The sequence below is a fragment of the Cucurbitaria berberidis genome (genome assembly GCF_010015615.1).
Source record: "Cucurbitaria berberidis CBS 394.84 unplaced genomic scaffold K460scaffold_3, whole genome shotgun sequence".
Lineage (NCBI taxonomy): Eukaryota > Fungi > Ascomycota > Dothideomycetes > Pleosporales > Cucurbitariaceae > Cucurbitaria > Cucurbitaria berberidis.
The window spans coordinates 1,260,688-1,274,832 of record NW_024468937.1 but is presented as its reverse complement, the minus strand read 5'-3'; the positions used below and the strand labels follow the sequence as shown (position 1 = coordinate 1,274,832).

Here is a 14,145-nt window from a genome sequence, read left to right as displayed (position 1 = left end):
GGGAAACTTGGCTTGAGCGTGGTTGTATCCTTCTATAGTATTTTATCTCTCGCTTTGAAAAGCTATCTTCTTCATTATACGTGCTGGTAACATGTCCTCGTGTTATATCGATATTCTTTTAATGCTTCTGATGCCTTGTGTCGTTAACAGTATCTACGAGTAACCTATACTAGCAGAAAAACATGTTCATCGCAGCAGGTTCGTTGATGCTGCTCCTTCCCCACTGACGTGTGAAGACTTTGGCTTTCACCTTCACCTCCTCGCGCGTTTGCCTTCTTCGCCACCTGACGGGCCCGCTAGTTTCAAGGGGTCTAATATGCCTTTCAACACGAACCTTGTGGGCACATTTTTTCTGACCGCAATACTGCCTTGACTGCAATGGTGAACCATGCAGGTATACCGCGTAGTTGGCGGCGGGCGCGAAGGGCTCGGCAAGATCCTACCCAGCAACAGCAGCGTCACCAGTACCGACAGCAACCGCAACCGCAGCAACAACAACAATACGGCGCATATAATCAACAGCAGCAGTTCCAATACAACCCACACGCGCAAGATGGCTTGGGCTATGCCACGCAGCAAATCGCGAATGGGAATCAGTATGGCAACAGCATGGTCAATGGATCTGGCACAAACTATGGTTATGCTAGTCAATCACAGTGAGTACCGTCTTGATTTATGCAGCTCTTGTTGCTAATGAGCGTAGGACTTGGTATCCCGGAGTCTCATACGACCCCACTATGAACGTAGTGGTGCCGGGTGACTACTCTCCCATGCCGGCGTATCCATATAGCTATGGTGTGCAGAATTATCGATACATGGTCAACGCACAGCAGTCATGGCCTTCACCGCAGGAACTCGGTCATGTGGGATACTATGCAGGCTACAACCACCATCAACACAGTAGACATCGGGATAACAGTCATCGAAATAATTCTCGGGCTCATCGCGACAACAACGCGCTGCAAAATCAGCAAGGTTCTGGTTCGCCTGATCAAATCCAGACTTTCATGCCGGACCACTACCGACCAACCTATACCGGCGAAGCTGATTCAGATCTCCCCTACGACGGTCAGTCGGCTCAAGACAACGTATCTCGCCGACCTTTGGTTGCAAGTCGACCGGGAGTAGAAGGTAAACGCCTAGATCCCAGCGTGAACATGGAGCCCTTGTCTTCGTACGTGCAGCAGATGGCAGACTATGAGAGGCAGTATCCCAAGCCACCCGCCTTCTCCGATCCATACGCGCTTCCACAGGATACGGTGCCGTTCGCCCAGCGTCGTGTTCCTGGCGTTCGACCCGCGAGTGCGATGAAGTTCATTCCAGGCCACCGAGCGCTGTCAGATATTGAGAAGTTTGATCGGAATATCCGGGAATTGCCTGTAGAGGAGCAAGACGTCCGCGAGAGGGAGGACAAGGTTGAACAGCAGGTCGTCGATGACCAGCGAGCAAACGGAAAACAGGTGTTGTCACACGCTACTCGACAGACTCAAGCAAACGAAGAGCGCAACTTCACGTCTCGAGAACAAACAGAAGCTTCTTTCGAATTGCTTAAGAAGGCAAACTTGCCGGGACAAGCTCCCGCAGAACAGCTCAATAAGCCAGTCAAGGACAAGATGGACCGAAAGTAAGCTTTAAATTCACGCCGTTCACATTTCATGACGCTAACTCATAGCCAGAGCTGTTCCAGCCACACCACATGGCCCGTATCTCTCAACAACCAAGACGCCAGCCTCGTCACCCCCTCCAAAACGCATCAAAGAAGAACCCGTCACCTCGCCAGTTCCAGAAACTGGGAAGTCGACCATTGCCACTACATCAGCAGTCATCAGCCGCCCCGCAGACAACGGCTGGGGCAACTTCTACGCCCACATCCGCCAAGATGACAAGAACATGGTCGTCCAGTTACAACGGGATCTCGGGCGCATGGGCGGGAAGGCCTTTCGACCTGAGATACGAGAGACGTATAAGGATCAACAGGGACATAGTGAGGTGGCGGTGCATGAGAAAATTGCTGGCAACACGGCAGTCAAGGCGGGCGAGGAAGAAGAAAATGAGGATATGGATGGAGGTGGTGTTGAGATTGGAGATGAGCAGTTGGTAGGGGTAGTTGGAAAGGAGTAGACTGCAGATAAGCTTTGCAACAAGTCACGTTGGCTTATGGTTTATGGCAGGGTTAACTGACTTAAGTGCTTAGTGTAGACGTGGCCTCGACTAAAAGATGATGCAGTTATTGCCGTGTTAAGGTGGTTTGTTTCCTACAGATGTATTTAGTCTGCAACGTGCTTAGTCTCTAAAGTGGTACTCCTCCATTCTGAAGGCTATTCTTGTAGCCTATGCCAGGAGGTATATGCCTCTATTGCTGTATCTTCTCAGGCAGTATAAGACCAAGAAGACATAAAAGAAACGATCTACCAACTTAGCAGACTTGTTCTATCATATTGACGTGCCCACTTCTTCGCTCACACCTTAACGCTAACTACCTCTCTCTCCCTCTCTAAATTTTCAGCCCTCGAATAGCACTCGCCAACGGCTGAAACCAAGTATCCGCCAACTTCCTATTCCCAGCATCATTCGGATGCACGCCATCACCCGTCATACTCACCGTATCAAACCCCGTCCACGCATCCACAACCGTAATAGTACTACTCGACGTATTCTTCGCCGCCGCCCACGTCCCAATCGCGCTGTTCAACGCCACGACGCGCGCGCCACACTCTGCACAGTTGGAAGGCTTCATGGGAATAATCTTCGCGACGAGGATCTTCATAGACGCCTTTGACGCGCGCATCTGGTCGACGAGCTTGCTGAAGGCTGTGGTGATTTGTGCGGGGGGCCGGTTGTTCCACACGTCGTTTGTGCCCAGGTGCATTATGACTATGTCGGGCTTGGTGGACGAGAGCCAGCCGGGGAGTTGGTTTTGGTTTGCGATGTTCACGGCGAGGAAGCCGCCCTGTGCGATGAGGAGGTATCTTAGTGGTTATTTCTTCTTGACTTGTTCGTGGGATGGATCATGGGGAAACGCACGTGTCCCTCGTTCTCGCCGTCGTATGGGAAGCCGCAGCCTTGTCCGGCCAATGTCCCAACGAAGTCGGTGTTCTTGATGCCGGCTTGTTGTAGTTTCTGCCAGAGATAGGCGCGCCAACATCCCTTGGGTTGGGTTAGTCGTTGTTAGTTTAGGTGGTCGGCGAAAATCAGATTGCGTACTGGGCTGCCCGTTATAGAGTCACCTAGAGCCATGATCTTGACTGTGGATTGCCGCTTGACAAGTTCTGCTGGGGCGGCTGTCACAGTTGCTGCCAATGACAGTGCTGCCAGGGCAGCTGAACTGAAGTTGATGCGCATGTCTGTGGTTGAAGGGGCTTCGACGACTTGAAGTGGTTTGATGAAATATCTCTGGTATAGGGAAGAGGTCTTAGTCCGCATTTTATACAGTAGTCCTGGTCTAAACGGGGCATAGCTCTTTGTAATCCTCCGCAATTGACTATATGAAAACCACCGTCCATGCGTTTATATAAATTGAGCCCGAACGGATGGTTTATGTGGAGGCGAATCGAACAATGCTGTGTAATTCTGATAGGGTCAAATCTGTATAGCTTGGAACTATTATTTTTCCCCTGATACCACGGAAGAATTCAAGCTCACTGTATATTTTGAGGAAACGAGCTATTGGCCAGGAAATGAACACTCCACCCTCTATTCTGAGACGACCCTATAATGAGCGGGAAGTATATAGTTAGTACCCGCCACTAATCGCGCTTAAGTAACGGCGTGGCCCAGGGTTAAGTTGACACTTCGGACACTATAATAGACGCAACGTTGACGGCGGATCCAACTCCGTGCCCAAAAGGGCAAAAGGCGGGGGATCCCTCTGGACCAGGTGAAGTCTAGGTCAATGGGTGTATGCTATGATATATTTAGCAAGAGAGAAGAGTTAATACACGCATCTCGTCTCTTCGACTGTCTAATGTCTATTTGATGTGTGCTTATTCACCGTCCAGATGTGCGAACTCAAAGAACTCAAAGACTGCATCTTTGTCCGGATCTGCAGACGACAATGGCATCTGATGGCCCTGTTCTGACCCTACACTCAAGTCTCCGGCTGGCGGATGGCTCATACTTTCTTGGTGTGGTATCGAAGTGATGTCAGTGAGAGCATCTTGTAGAATTTCGTAAAGGTGGTCGCGTGCGAAGGATTTCCAAAGTGCAGTGAGCCTACTATCAGGTATAACGTCTGTGATACTCGATGTAAGACGATCGGGCAGGAGTCGAAGTAATTCTCGCGAGTAGTTCTCGGTAGCGCGTTGTTGTGCCTGTGCCGGTGCTGCATTATGTGTATCATCTTGCCCTACGGTCTGTTCCTCATCAACATCTGAAGACGTCAGTAATGCTTTGAATTACAACAGGAGCAATGACTTACAAGCAGATGGCTGCCTGGAAGTTGATGCGTCGGCAATTACAAGGGAATATATCTCTCTCCATCGCTGTTCCTCTGACTTGCCCTGGATGCCTTTTCGACACTTCAACAGATTGAATGTTGCTTGGTCAATTCCCCATACTGGAAGAATCTTCGGCTGCAAGCAGCACGGATGGGGCTCCCGTCTATGATTTGCCAGTGCTTCAGCTCCCGCAGCGCCCCGGAAGGTTAATCCACACCGTTCGCATTGGTGAAAAAGATGGTCTCGTTCCAAGTGTTGCTTGAGTCTGTGGATCCCGAGAAAGCCTGGTCTAGCACAAGAAGTATGTTTGCAGCGCCATGGGCTGTGTTTGTAGAACGGGCATCCAAGGCGAGGCTGAGATGAGTCTAGTAGTCGCTTTCGCTTCCGTGCGCTTTCTACGCTAGTGTCCTCTTGCTCGTTCCTTGAGTTGGCATCTTCGATGTCGTTTTGATGCCTTTTGCTTGATGATGATGTTTCTTCTGGATTAAGCAACAAAGATCTGTAGCCACTGTCACCTGCAGACCAGCCCTGGCTTTCCTTGCTCGAGATGGTCAGCGCGATCGTTTCATCGTTAACATATGATTGTGATCTATCCGTTTCTTGCTTGCGCGCAAACCGGAGGTGGGTGTCCGGTATGACGTGCCGAGTGTTGTGCCTAGTGTGATCCACAACGCAAGGATTCGGGGCAGAGCTGGTAGTAGAATAGCCAAATGAGATTGGATATTCAAACCCCCTCTTGTCTTGAGAATCGTCTGGAGGGGCCGGGTTGCTGATGTCATGTGGCTGTAAGTCTCGGTCGACTCGGGATAGATTCTGGAGGACTTTTGACGTCAAGTCATCGATAGGACGGAATCTTGAGGCGCTGCTGACAGTCTCTAGGGCACAGACGACATATGACGACTCATCTGGATCGCTCAGGCACGTTTCAGGGTCAACAGGAGGCTCGATGGGTTCCTGGCACAGAAACGGGTCGTTTGACGCCTGAAATAAAACACCAGCGCAGTATGAGCATCCTGCATCCCAGAGGACCCGGTTTTCTGCGAAACTGCATCTGCAACACTGCCAAACGTGCATATGCTCGACCTGTCCTGTTCCGCGTGAGTAACGCACACTCTCTTTACAGTTGTCGCATCGCCAGTGTCCCATTTCAGGTTGATAGATGTCCATAATTACCGTGCAGGTGAATGTATCCTGTTTGTTGATGCCGTGTCGTGTGTAGATATCCCTCTTAAAAGCCAGGACAAACAGTGCGCAAAAGGCAACGCGCAAAGCTGCGCATTTCGCAGCCTCGTAAAGGTAGCCACTCGGGAACGCGGGTTGCAGCCACGGAGGGGATGCAAATCGCGTGCCAATCACAGGTATCCGCTGGTATGAACACAGTCAGAAGTCTGATACCACCACCTGGAAGAAAAGGCCTACCTCTGGGTATAGTCAGCAGCTGTGAAGGCGCTAGAACTATCTCCGCACTTACATCTGTCTCTGTAGGCTAGCCATAGCTAAACAGCTAATCCAGGACCGCACGCGTCGTTTTCCAACCCAAATTCTTTACAAGTCAAGCGAATCCAGCACAGTATCAATCCCAACTCACAATCACACATGTCCCTTAGCGTAAACTAGTAACGTATCCATAGTCATATATATATACTTTTTCTTTTGCACAGGTAGCAAAAGTCCAATATGAACAAATTCCCCACGCCCAAACTACCAAACTCCTAATATGCACCCCCCTGCTCTCTACGCAGATATTTCACTCTATACACAAATGATCCCGTGTGTGATGTTCCAAACTCCAACTGTGGGGGCAAAAAACAAGTGGAACTGCCTTTCCACTGTCCCCTTACCGAATATTGAGCCTGAGAAGAAAGAAGAAAATGATTAACTAGATTTGGGGGGATATAATGCTGTCTGTCTCTCTTTCGCTCTGCACGTGTATGCAAATATATACACACTACTTCGTCTCCCACCAATGCTTCTTCTTAATGCGCCCGGTACCCGCTACCTCGCCGGCACCTCGACTCGTACTGCGCGCATTCCCCCAGTACCCCCATTTCTCGCGCTGATCCCAGAACCACCAGCGGCCCAGCTCCTCGGCGAGCTGGACCCAGTCCTTTGCGCGCGCGCCGTGTTTCACCTTGACCGTGGCGATGAGCTCGTCCATTGTCCAGGCGACGATGGGCTCGGACTCGGTCGGGTCGATGGACACGTCTGTAAAGCGGAGGGCGATGGTGGAGCACAGGGGCAGGATGAGGCGGTAGGATGTGGAGGCGTCGCTGATGGCGAGGAGGGAGCCGCCCGGGTTGATGGCGGAGAAGTGGAAGGGTTGGAAGAAGGCGGGGGCGCTGAGGCCGTTTGTGGTGGGCACGCGGTAGTCGAGGTTGCGGATTAGCGAGTTGCCTTGGTAGTTGGGGAGGACGTCGCGCGCTATTTCGGCGGCTGGGTTGTGCAGGGATTTGGTTTGGAGGAGGAGATCTAGGACCGTTGGGAGGATGGATAGAGGTGTTGTTGAGGCGTTGAGTTGCAGGCGGGGAAGGTCTGGGTGGACGAAGAGGAGGGGGATTGCGAAGTTGGATATGTGCCCGTTGTTGACGGTGGATTGGGCCTTGTCGACTGTTGCAAAGGCGAGACCGTGGTCTCCAGTCATGACTACGAGTGTCTCGTCGAGAGCACCGACGTCGTGCAACATCTGGAAGATTTGCGAGACCCATTCGTCTTGCCACTTGATCGTGTTTAGATATGCATCAAACGGATCCTCGGGACGCCATCGCTGCTTTTTCATGTATTCTGTCTTACCCTCCCAGCCCTTGGGGGTTTTGAACGGGTGGTGAGGTGTGCTCGTGAGGTGCGAGACAAAAACGCGTTTCTGCTGCTTTTGCCCGTCGACAAAGAGATCGCGGAGGTAGTCCAGGGTTTCAGTTTCCGGGTAACCAAAGTAATTTGACCAGGGCTGCTTTGGAGGATAATGCTTCGAGGTCGGCTTGGAAAGGGTGCTCTCTGCGATGACGTCCTTGAACCCCATATGCTCGTCCAGCACGTCCTGATAATCGAACTGGTCTATGACCGATTGCACCAATGTCGACGACCATTCCCAGGAGCGATGATCCTTCTCTTTGTTTTCCCTAGCAGTCTCCGTCTTCTTCTGGTCCTCATCTTCAGTGCCCTCCTCTTCACTACGCGTGAGTTGACTCATGGTTTCCAGGACATGTGGCAGACAAGCCTGATAGATGCGACCCCGGATTTCCTCTGTGAAGTCGACAGGTAATGGTTCCACACCGCAATGGCTGCTGAGAAGACTCTTCAGTGTGTAGGCAGCTTGTGTAACCGCGCCATGGACGTTGATTCCTCCCATGCCATCCTTGAACGCAGCTCTCCAGCTTCCTTTTGAAGCCTTCTCGTCGTGTGCTCCAAACCCGGTGGACTCACCAGAAAGAAAAGCAGCAGTATCTGTCAGACTTGCGAGCTTAGCGTCAAGTTCAGCCGAGGCGTTCGGGGAAGTGTACGAAGACAGAATCGTTCTATATGCATGACTGTCCTTCTTGAAGGGAAAGATGTCTTTCCGGGTGCTCTCGAGCGTAAGAAGAAGAACATTTTTGATTTTCGGTTTTTTGGTGTCCAGAGTTTCCTGGAGCGTCTGGTGGATCTCTGCATCGAGGTTGGATAGTTTGAGCGGATCGCAAACCGGCTCATAATGCTTTCTGTGGCCGTTCCTGGGGCGTTGAAAGCCTGCATCGCGTCGCTTATCCGGGGGAGGTCCAGGGGGCGGGGGCCCAGGAGGCCCAAGAGGAGGCCCAGGAGGAGGAGGGGGTCCTGGGGGATGTCCATGGGGAGGAGGGGGTCCTGGAGGATGTCCATGAGGCGGCGGCCCTGGAGGCGGCGGCCCTGGAGGTGGAGGACCAGGCGGACCATCCTCTGGGTGCTCCATCCACGGGGGAGGACCAGGACGATTTGCCTTGTTACACAACTCAGACTGAGGCATCCAGTCAGGAGACTGCGCATGATTGTAGAACTTGTTGAACCGCTCGAAGGGGAAAACAGCCATTTCCACAGGGTGCGGCAGGCAGAATTCCGAATTGATGGGCTGGAACCACGCGGCTTCGAGGATCGTGATCGGCAGCGTACCGGACATGTGTGCGTAGGGCGGATTTTTCGGCCGCACAATCTGGAGTATTATAACGACGACGGCGGCGAAGAGCGTGGTGAAAACTACAGCAATCGCGGTCTTCGTGCTGGGGGCTTGTTTGGGTGGGGTGTGGTCCATGATCTCGGTACTTTCGCGGGCGGCAGGCCATGGTGCGGGCTCTTCGTTGAGGGGAACGAGCAGCTGCTGCTGGTCTTCATCGGTGCTGGGTTTCCTCTTCTTGATCAATTGGTAGCTTTGTCGAAAGGATCGGCTTATTCTTTCCAGCACATGCTCGACGGCGTCGTAGAACCTTGGTGCGACGACCAGGGAAATGGCATAGAGAACTGCGAAAGCGATGGCCATGGCAGGAAGACCTGATAATAGTAGGCCCAGGCCTCCACTGCCTCCCATCAGCTTACTCGCTGCCATCCACTGGATCTCGCCTCCCGTTTCGATAGAGAAGGATATTTGTGCTGCGGCGCAGGCTGCGGTGAAACCACTGTGAGGCTAAGCGTTAGCGCCCTCTCTCACTTCCACTCTCCCCCATCGCGAAACTTACGCAAGAAGGCCACCAAAGATTTTCCGGTAGGGTGATGCATGGCGTGCATTTTGTGTGTAGACGAGCAGCTTGCTGCCGACCAGGAGGATCACATCGGGAAGGATGAAGGTCGGGAAGTATAGGAGATAGAGGACGATTGGCAACGAGGTCGCATGGCTGCCGAGATGCAGCAGTTTGGCGACAAAGGAGCCGACGAAGAAGAGAGCAAACTGGTTCTTGGGGTCCAGGAAAGCCTGGAGAGGCGCAAGGTAGTTGATTTGCATGGCATTGGTTCGGGAAATGCGGGCGTTGAAATTCGACAATCGGAAACGCGGAGAGAGAGAGGTGGAGACGAGGGGGGGGCGGTGTTCTTCTGTCTAGAGAAGAGGCCCAAAGGAGGGTGAAAGGCTCGCTGGCGACGAAGACGAAGAAGAACAAGAACAAGACGACAAGAGCAGAGGCATACCACGATACATCATCACCAGTGCCTCAGTAATACGGGACGCCCTGTCTAGGCAGCGTCTCGCGCCGCGGGAGTCGCGTGCACACCTATATAAGGGTCGGCGGGCACATTGGGTCGCTTGCAGAGGGCAGACCGACCCCTAATCACGCAAACCTGTTAGCTGGGCCGCCCCAAGCTCCACCGGCTCAGCCACGACGGCGGCCCTTCAGACACACACGTCGCAAATTCAGCCTGCAAGTGGAAGTGAAGGGTGGAAAATACGGGGGGCCTTGGCTCAAAGGGGCCCAGCGCTGGTGACTCGGGTCCCTGGATCAGCCTCTTAGCGTGCGTCGTCCTACCCGCGCCCCGACACACGCGGGACCCGAGAATGGCAGTGCAGCACGTGCCTACGCTAAGCCGTCAGGGGCACTGCACCGCCTCTCTCCAGCTCGCTCAGAGGGGCCTCGAAACGCGGATACATAAGAGACTGGATAGAGACGAGGTGTAGCTGTCCAACAGTCTGTCAAACCTATACTAGCCGCAGGTTGGCTGCTGTCCGTCCGCCGGCCGGCCACGGCACAACGCCTCGTGTGGCCTCGATCTTTGGTCGTTGTGGGGTACGTCCCACTAAGAAGAAAGCCGTATTGTTCGCATTCCGACCAATGGCCGCATGGCAAAGAAGATGCTACAGCAGTTAGCTCCTTTCGAAAATGGGCCCACTCTCTACCCGCAGCGGTCGCGTTTCTTCTAGGCTCCCACAAGCTTTCCTTCGACGCTGAGCGAGCCTTCTAGGACAAGTTCCAACTGCGCGGGTCCTACGGTTCTAGAGCACGCCTCTTCTAGCTACGAGGAGATTTTCCGACAGCTCTCGTGGCAGTCGGGCGTCTGTCAATCGTCGTGGTCCGTGTCGCATCCTTTGATGCATTGGGTCGGTTGTACGCGGGTCTGGCTTTGGCGCGTCCCCTTTGTCCTTCGCTTGACTAACACACAGGGTCTCCTCGCCGTGGCGCGCGATCCCCGTTGTTTAAACTCCAACAAGGCCTGACTACACGTTGGGCAGGTTTTCCTGACCAAGGATATACGTAGGAGTTATGCAAATGAGACCTCACCGAATCGATCAAAGTTCTGCGGCCACCCATAATAATGATCAAATTAGTGTTAGATCAGCAAGTAAATAGAATAGCATCTAAATCGGCCTCCTCAGTTCCTACATTATATATTAAGTCGAGAGGGTAGCTACAGAGTACTTGACACGAAAAGTCACTAGGAGCTAATAGCAAGAGGGCCCTTGCGTGCTCTTCCTCTCCTTTGTTGGACGCCTGATTCCGTACTTTGTACATAGGCTCCTATCCTCGAACGCCGTTTACGTGCGTGACGAGTACATACCTGGACCTTTTATTTTGATGGATACATTAAAAAGATATAGAAATAATGCAAGATGGAAGCCAAAGACGAACCAACCAAATCAGGTTTATTGGTGGCTATCACCGCCATTGATAGGGAGGAGGCTCTTCTGGTCGCTGGAGCCGTTGGTTGGAGGGGTTGCAAGCTGCATCGGGCTCATATGACCGTTTGCATGGTCTGCTTTGCTACCTAACGTCGATTCCTCTTCGACCTCTGGAAATGACATCGCAAAGGCGTCCTCCATGGGCGTCAGATTGGACTCTCCATCGATGGGCATATCCTCGGCAGGTGGCGGTGGTGGAGGGGGAGGTGCTGACTGCAGCTCATCAGTGTCGGTTCGTGTCCTTTTGGGTGACTCCAGGCCGCCATCCTCTTCCCTCTTGCGCTTCAACTCCGAAGCCGAACCAGTTGGTGAGACCTGATGTGATGATGTGCTCTCATCTTTCAAGTCCAGCATATCGTCGTCCCAATCCACCTCTTCAGACTTGATGCCGCCTTGAGGTGTACTCGGTGTATCACCCTTGCGTCCCAACTTTACATCACTCTGGCCTTTGTGCTTCTCTCGCTCTTCCTTTTTCCTAAATGCCTTGTCCATGAACTCTTTTACAAAGTTTTTAACCGTTTTCTCATGTCGTGAGCCCAGTTTAGCTGTGGGGTCTTTGACACGGCCGGACTTGTAATCTCCGCGGACGAGCTTCTTTGCTACCTAGGTTGACAGTGAGAGAGGCTCAAGTATTAGGGGGCAATACCATACCTCTTTGCTTAACCTCTTGAGGTCGTCCTTCTCGAACTTCTTACGGTAGTGCGACGTCACAGACAAGACATGCGGTGAGAGCTAGACTCATCAGTTTATATTCACAAAAAAGAGTCTGCGTACTGACAGTTGCCTCATATACCTTCTCCTGCTTCTCCTGCGGTAGATTGCGCCATTTCTCACTCTTTGACTCCTTCTCTTTGTGTTCATCGGCAGCAGGCTGTGGGGTAGAGGACGCCGAAGGTCCAGTAGGCGTGACGTTTGCAGTAATGCTGGAGATTATGTCTTGCAACAGCTGTGTATCCGTCTTGGCTTTCGGCGGAGGCGGCGGGGGCTGATTGGCGGGTTGGGTCGGACGTTGCCATTGCGTAGTACCTGAGGAGTTGTAAAAGTATGTCGTTCCATTTTCTGCTGTAGCCTGGAACCATCCGGGAGGAAGTGGGTTGAATGGTCGAGGTCGAATGACGGGGCGTGGGGCGTTGAAGAAGCCGGCTGGACCGCGAGGCGCGTTCAATCCTCGAGGGCCTGCTGGGACGGCTGATGCAGGACCTTTGGGCGCGGTTGCGACAGGCGATTTTGATCTTGACCTTGATCGTTCTCGACCCCTTTCTCGTCGCTCAAAGTGATTTACGGTTTGTACTGGCGTGCTGACGTTGGGGTCCCGCTTCATACGGGGTATCCTATAAGCAATCTCTAGCTTGCTCCAAGCGCCAAGTAGTTTCGTAGCCGACTCTTCCACTCGCTCGTCTCCGCAGCTCTTGAGATTCTCTATCGCTTCTTCAATTTTTGAATCCTGAATCTTATTGCGGGTAATTCGCGGAAGTTTGTGGAGTATGTCCAGAACCTGCATTACTACGTTGAAGTCGTCCACCCAAGTCGTCAAGGTCTTCTTGAGGGTCTCATAGCCATGCATGCGGATGATACGGTGCCCGACTCTCTCATTATCACTCTGCTGTATGCGGCTGAGCAGCTTGACGGCAATCCACTTTTCAGTGCATTGCCGCAACGCTGCCATGACCTTGGCCACACCCTCCTCTTCAAGCTCCCGTGGTTTCAGATCGTTTATATACTCCTCGTCGTCCTCGCTCGCCTTCTTCCTACGAGGTTTCTTGGCGACAGCAGTATCCCAGCCATCGCCATCATCAATGCCGAGCGCTTCGATGGTAGCATGCGGCAGCTTTGTCGCGTTGTCAGACTGTGTCTTTCCGCCAATGAAGCCAGAGCAGTTCGGTTCGCCGCAGTAGCAAGGTTGGGGGTCTGCACCGTAGCGATCGACGTTGTAGTTGAAAACGAGTTCCTCGCCCGCCCTGATTTTCCGCTCGGCAAAGATACCCATGCGCAACTTATCTGCCACCACCCACTTGTCGACAAAGCAGTTGGGATTGCAAGAGTGATTGCAAAATCGGCCTAGATTTCCCTTCTTAGTCGCGTCTACAAACTCGCCCTTGGTGAGGGACATGAAGTAGAAATGCTTGATGCCTTCTTCGTCGTACTGCATCATGCGGCGGCGGAAGTTGCGCTCGTCTATGACTTCGCCAATGTACTCGAAGATGAAATCGCCGGGCACCATGTCCTTGTTGGCGCGCAGGCCAAATCCCTTCTTCTCGGTTTTGATGACGGTGACGTCGGCGTACTGTTTTCGTTGAAAGCGTTGGTTCTGGCATTTCCTGCCGCAGCTGCAGTCACCAACACACTCCATCTTGGTCGCGCGGTTGATGCAGTCGGAGTCCTCGCCGCAGGCATGGTTGACTTTTGCAACCGAATCTACGATTACAAATTAGCACGTCGCGATATTTGTAAAAGAGGGAGCTGAGCTGGGACGTACCCCATTCCTCGCCACAATCGCACTCCAGGGCCGGGTCGGTGGTGCCAATGTGTTTATTCGCATATGTACATTCTGGTAGGACAACGAAAGTCTCCTTGGCTGTCCCCGTGGAATCGGGAAGATCGAGGTATAGCGGTGGTGGACGTGACACAACCTTCTGAGACGCAGTGCGCGACAGCTTGGGTGCTTTTCCTGGCTCCATTTTGAGAGTAATGTCGCCGCCCACAGTTTCCTCCTCTTGTGCGCTGCTACTGGGTGATGGTGCCTCGGAATCTTGCTTGATGGCAGGAGATTGCGATTTGGTGCGAGTCTTGAGCCTCGGAGGTATGGCTGAGGGCGTGGGCACGCGGCTAAGAGAATCTGCGTCTTCCACCTTTACTTGGGTTGAATCACCCTCGTGGGTCGCGCCTTCCTCCAGCTTCATGTCGCGCAGCTCAGGCTCCAGCTGAGCGCTCTTCTTCTCTGAATCGCTGTGTGACATGGCTGTCGACCGTGTGGGCGGTGAGGTGTGGCGGCTGAGGGAGGAGAGAAAGTGAGGAGCTTGAGGAAGAAAGGGACGCCAAGCGATTCCGATTTGCTTCTACCACACATACACAACCAATTTCACCTCATAGTACCTGGCGCGCTTG

At 52.9% G+C, this 14,145-nt stretch overlaps 5 protein-coding genes across 5 annotated transcripts; 1 reads left to right on the top strand and 4 right to left on the bottom strand.

Moving 5' to 3' along the window:
• Window positions 1–378: 378 nt before the first annotated feature.
• K460DRAFT_405232 (uncharacterized protein) lies at window positions 379–2,121 on the top strand (the record flags this gene model as incomplete). The annotated part of the gene is made up of 3 exons (XM_040936821.1): window positions 379–656; window positions 704–1,624; window positions 1,677–2,121. The coding sequence occupies 3 exons, from the start codon at window positions 379–381 to the stop codon at window positions 2,119–2,121; spliced, it is 1,644 nt and encodes a 547-aa protein (XP_040787517.1).
• A 373-nt stretch (window positions 2,122–2,494) lies between these two features.
• Window positions 2,495–3,342, bottom strand: K460DRAFT_394730 (carbohydrate esterase family 3 protein; the record flags this gene model as incomplete). The annotated part of the gene is made up of 3 exons (XM_040936011.1): window positions 2,495–2,950; window positions 3,025–3,147; window positions 3,205–3,342. 3 exons carry the CDS (start codon window positions 3,340–3,342, stop codon window positions 2,495–2,497), a joined length of 717 nt encoding a protein of 238 aa, XP_040787516.1.
• A 641-nt stretch (window positions 3,343–3,983) lies between these two features.
• On the bottom strand, window positions 3,984–5,603 carry K460DRAFT_405230 (uncharacterized protein; the record flags this gene model as incomplete). The annotated part of the gene is made up of 2 exons (XM_040936820.1): window positions 3,984–4,369; window positions 4,418–5,603. 2 exons carry the CDS (start codon window positions 5,601–5,603, stop codon window positions 3,984–3,986), a joined length of 1,572 nt encoding a protein of 523 aa, XP_040787515.1.
• A 720-nt stretch (window positions 5,604–6,323) lies between these two features.
• K460DRAFT_365884 (alkaline phosphatase-like protein) lies at window positions 6,324–9,659 on the bottom strand. Its single transcript, XM_040933264.1, has 2 exons — window positions 9,113–9,659; window positions 6,324–9,052 (listed from the first exon to the last, which is right to left on the bottom strand). The coding sequence occupies exons 1-2, from the start codon at window positions 9,373–9,375 to the stop codon at window positions 6,385–6,387; spliced, it is 2,931 nt and encodes a 976-aa protein (XP_040787514.1). The 5' UTR covers window positions 9,376–9,659; the 3' UTR covers window positions 6,324–6,384.
• A 1,345-nt stretch (window positions 9,660–11,004) lies between these two features.
• On the bottom strand, window positions 11,005–13,997 carry K460DRAFT_284299 (uncharacterized protein; the record flags this gene model as incomplete). The annotated part of the gene is made up of 4 exons (XM_040928724.1): window positions 11,005–11,643; window positions 11,692–11,772; window positions 11,819–13,455; window positions 13,517–13,997. The coding sequence occupies 4 exons, from the start codon at window positions 13,995–13,997 to the stop codon at window positions 11,005–11,007; spliced, it is 2,838 nt and encodes a 945-aa protein (XP_040787513.1).
• Between the last annotated feature and the right edge of the window lie 148 nt (window positions 13,998–14,145).